This window comes from Rhododendron vialii, chromosome 5a, assembly GCF_030253575.1.
Source record: "Rhododendron vialii isolate Sample 1 chromosome 5a, ASM3025357v1".
NCBI lineage: Eukaryota > Viridiplantae > Streptophyta > Magnoliopsida > Ericales > Ericaceae > Rhododendron > Rhododendron vialii.
The window spans coordinates 11504167-11508652 of record NC_080561.1 but is presented as its reverse complement, the minus strand read 5'-3'; the positions used below and the strand labels follow the sequence as shown (position 1 = coordinate 11508652).

The 4486-nt window shown below is 42.1% G+C and overlaps 1 protein-coding gene across 1 annotated transcript; it reads right to left on the bottom strand.

Annotated features, from left to right (window-relative positions):
* Nucleotides 1-212: 212 nt before the first annotated feature.
* Nucleotides 213-4255, bottom strand: LOC131325056 (uncharacterized). The gene is made up of 3 exons (XM_058357099.1): nt 3413-4255; nt 1715-2062; nt 213-1459 (listed from the first exon to the last, which is right to left on the bottom strand). Exons 1-3 carry the CDS (start codon nt 3851-3853, stop codon nt 836-838), a joined length of 1413 nt encoding a protein of 470 aa, XP_058213082.1. The 5' UTR covers nt 3854-4255; the 3' UTR covers nt 213-835.
* Between the last annotated feature and the right edge of the window lie 231 nt (nt 4256-4486).

The window sequence follows — 4486 nt, the reverse complement described above, 5'->3', positions numbered from 1 at the left end:
GTTCGAGTCAAACAAGGTCACGAGTTTGAGTCATACAAATTTCTTCCTCTAGGTCACCTCATAGTGCAAATTGCGTAATGACCACTATAAAGGAAACAAACAAACAATTAGGTACCATATATATGTTCCAAGAAATGAGTAGGGACAAAAAAAGCCTCCGGTACCCTTTTCACCAAAACAGTAAAATACAATCACAAAGATCCATATGAAAGTGAAGAGAGAAAGATGCTTCTATCTGCATTCACTAGCATTCAATATGTGAGAGAATTTCTGTTGACAATATCTATACTCAGGCATCACTGCACTGACAAATTACAACTACAAACCCTCAATAATGCCCAGTCTTCCACATCTTTTCTACTAGCCACACACAACTTCACCAGCAAGAAAAAGTCCACACCAAATTAGAAATAAATTAGAATTAGCGAACTGCGATATTTCAATAAGCGCAGCTGTGTTCTTGTCACTGCCGCCGCTGTATACATCTAGGAAAAGGAATTAGTAGGATCAAGGTAAATGGTTCTGCAATATAGCAAAGCGTCACCATCTTCCTCCTAAAATGGAAGTTGAAATAAAAATAAACCTCCACTGCTCCATCCTTTACTGGGAAAACCGAGCTCCAACTCCATAGTTGGATTCTGCGTTAAGAGCATAAAAATCCATCTAGGCCCCCGGTAGAACCTGTGAATGATTACGCTCTATTTACAGATTGATAAGAGGCATATCCTAACTCATAAAATTTCTAAACGACTCGATTCCTACGTTGTACCTTGTGTCTGTCAGGTAAATCCTAGCTACTCTATAAACACTTTCTCTAATTTTCCCTACCCTTTATTTAGAGTTCCATCTTCCATACCATGGCATCAATGTTGCAGTCATGTGGTTTCTCCAGGGCAGCAACCTTAGCCCGGTGGGCCGAAAGGGCAGTCGTGCTCTTTCCCCGTTCTTCTTGAGGGAGTTCACATGCTTCACTTATGGAACCAGATCTTAAATCAGCCGGAGGGATAAAACAGTCTAACGACAACCCAGGAACATTGAACGCAACCTCTTCAATAGTCCAAGCTTCTTCCATCCTTGTTTTTGTATGGCTCATTGCCATCTCGCCGAACCTAAACAGGGTAACCACAGAACGCCCAGAGTGAGCGATCATGATCCCTTCGACAAGCCTGTAATCGTCGAGGAACGAATTGATAGTGGTTTCCCAATAAACTGCATCGCCGCCACTGGATTGGATGCGGGTCAGATGAGAATCCTCCATGTGAACAAGAAGGCCCGTCTTTTGGCTAAAGTAGCCAAACAAAACGTGCCTTATTATCTCTGCAGGGCCCTCACTTCTTGCCTTCAAGGTCAGAGGATCGGCACAAAGCTTGAGGATAAAGCAATCCTCGCCGTTGATCTTTTTCTCTCCAATGCATCTTGCATTAGCAAACATGCTAGCAGTTGTTCTGGGGTCAAGACCCTGTACAAAGGACATAGCCCACCTCAAGAAAGGATCAAACTACAAACACTTACTGTATTCTATTTTTTTTTTGCTGATTTTCTAATCCTTTTCCTTCAAGTCAAAATTTAATCCATTTGCTTTGACAAGAGGAGTTCGAAAAGTAATAAATCAAGACCAAATTTAAAAACAAATCCAAAAAGACAAAAATAAGCCAAACTCAGTCTAAAAGTCAATAGCTGAATCAGAGGAACATGAAGAGGAACACGGTTTCACCTGAAGGGCACGGCGTAAGGGTCTAACGGGCCCTTTAGCAGTATGGGCCCCAAGCCATGGGGTGTGCCTCCAGACAATCTTACCATTGCAGCCTGCATGAACCTTGCTTCCCCCCACAGAAAGCTCGACGTACCACATGTCTGGATTCATCTGCCAGAGGACAAATCCACCTGACTCGGTATCTCTCGCAGCACTCCGGTTCTTCATTACCTTTCCAGCAGTTTCAAATTCGGCAGCTAACATCTTCACCTTTCCCAAAGCATATGCATTCCGAATGGAGTTTTGCAACTTTTGCCCTCCTGATGCAGCAGTATATTGCTGTAATATGTACTGCGCTGATGAAGTTTCCTGCAGTAACGCAAGGACAGAGCACACAAAATCTCATTTTTTCACCATGTGATAAGAGAAGAGCCCAATAAGTCAGTAGAATGTTGAACAAACAATTTGGCCTCAGGTATGAGGTTTACCCCTCAACAGCCAAAAGCCAAACTTGGGTTTGAATTCAAGAACAGACACTTTGTGCCATTAAAAACCATGCCTTCATTCGATTGATGTCGAAAAATATCATATGAACTTAAATTAAGTTAACTTTGGGATCCTTATAAATTACAGTATACAACACTAAAATTAGACCAAACTAACCTACTGACGCATTTTTCTGAGAAAGAAGAATAATGGAAAACAAAATTGATTTATTCCTCTTTACCAGCTCTCAAAGCAACCAAACAGAGAGTCGGAACCAATTCATGAAAAAATCAAAGAAAAAAGGTGAAAGATTCGAAGGAACACTCTTTCTTGCTTCTGAAGTTCATAGAAATGACGCTCATACTCATTGATCAAGCCAGTATCGAGAAAATCTACAATACACTTCCGCAATCAGAAAACAAATGACAAATGATGTTACAAAATGGATAATTTACTCAAATCAAGTCCACTAAATTATCTTTCCATTAAGGTCCAAACCCAAATAACACCACAGAAATTTACTAGAAGGAGATAACGCCATACACAATAACTCAAAAACATGTTAGGGACGAAGTTTGCTTTTAAAATGGATAAAGAGGTAAACATAAATTACTCAGGCTTGGTTGGAAACTTAAAAGGAGCTTATAAAATAAGTTCATACTTGATTTTTCCATCCATCAAGCTAAACAATCAATTGAGCAATTCACGAGCCAAGCTTAGAATAACTCATATCTTTCTAAACCATAAAGCTAAATAATCAAGTTAAGTGGAGAATTATTCAAATTTTTAAGCTTAGTTTGAAAGCTCTATAACCTTTTAACATACGTTCAAAATTGGGTTATATCCATGTAACAAAACCGATGTCAAATCAGCTTTCCACGAGCCAAACACGAGTCGAGCTGAATTACTAAGTTCATCTCCAGCCCTTACCCTTTTTTCACTCATACTCAAAGTTTATAGTACCAGTTTTTTTCGATAGTTTCAAACCTGAAACCTTAAGATGGAGCAAACCGTAAGTCCCAAACCTTGACCACTAGACCAACCCCTTGGCTGCTAAAATTTATACCAGTTTTACTCAAATTAAGATACTCCAATTTTTACTCAGCATTTGCAAGGATGTTTTTTCCACCTCCCAAATTTACAATCTTGCCATTATTGAAGCTTTTACTCAAATTTGAGCTAAGATTTGTGTTTAGTGCAGAGAGAGAGAGAGAGAGAGAGAGAGAGGCTTACAATGGGAGTATCCTTGATGCTAAGGTGAGGCAAAGGGTCGCTAGAGCTAACGTGCACGGGGGCGAGAGGAGCGCCCATGACACCCAACAACAGTCTCAGATCAGACCTCTTGTACGCATTATTACTATTCGAAGAAGCAACAGACGGAGCCCTAGCCAGCTGTCCCTTCACCCAGTGCCCCAGCCCCGACCCGACCCGCTTCGAGTCCCCGGCCTCGCCTCCGTCCGGATCCGGACCCTCCATCACCGGCCTCAGGCTCCCGGACCTCCCGATCAGCAGCGCCTCCGGGTTCGCCGCGTGGCGGTGGCTCTTCCGCCGCCGGAGCAGCGCCGCCATCGGCGAGGCGCTCCTCGCCGGACTCTTCGCGCGTGACCTCGCGGGTGACAACCCCCGGACTACCTCTTCTTTGAGTGCCGAAAAGAAGCCCTGTTTTTTCTCCATTTTTTTTTTTGGAAAACCCAAGGTACTGACTGAGATTTTTTTTGCAACTGAGAAACGATAGTACTCTCTCTCTCTCTCTCTCTCTCTCTCTCTCTCTATATAGACATTTCTATGCAGAGGATTCTAGGGAGGGATTTGACTGAGGTATCCTCGTAGTCGACGAAGAAGCTTTTTTCGAGTAGAGGTGGTGTTTGGTTTATAGCAATGAGGAAATTTGGGTTTCTGGAGAGAGTGGTTTTAATGCGGAGCAACAACGAGGAAAACTGGTTAGAACGAAGATTTCAAGGCAGTGGTGGGTTTTAGGAGGAGAGAGAGAGAGAGAGAATCTAGTGGGGACAAGCGTGTATTGGGGTCTGGGGATTATACGAGTAGGCTTTGTAGAGAGAGAATAGTGTGAGTGTAGAGAGAGAATGTGTGGGCGGATGTGCCAGTGGCCTTGTGTGAGTCTTGCTTGAAAGAGCCCAGTTTAAGAGCATGTACACCAATAGTTATGTATTTTAGCTACCAAATAGTTTATTTTTTTCATTTTATCTATTCAAATCTCTCTCAACCTCACACCAACACTCTCTATTACCATCTCTATACTAATAAAACATACAACTATAAAACAAAAGTACTCTTCATCTTGTACTT

Bases quoted from the DNA above. Each gene is read 5' to 3' on its own strand.
- LOC131325056 (XM_058357099.1), bottom strand. From the start codon at position 3,853: ATGGAGAAAAAACAGGGCTTCTTTTCGGCACTCAAAGAAGAGGTAGTC. The intron at 2,063-3,412 runs GTAAGCCTCTCT...GCGTTACTGCAG, and splicing joins GCATCAAGGATACTCCCATT to GAAACTTCATCAGCGCAGTA. The intron at 1,460-1,714 runs GTGAAACCGTGT...TCCTTTGTACAG, and splicing joins CCTTACGCCGTGCCCTTCAG to GGTCTTGACCCCAGAACAAC.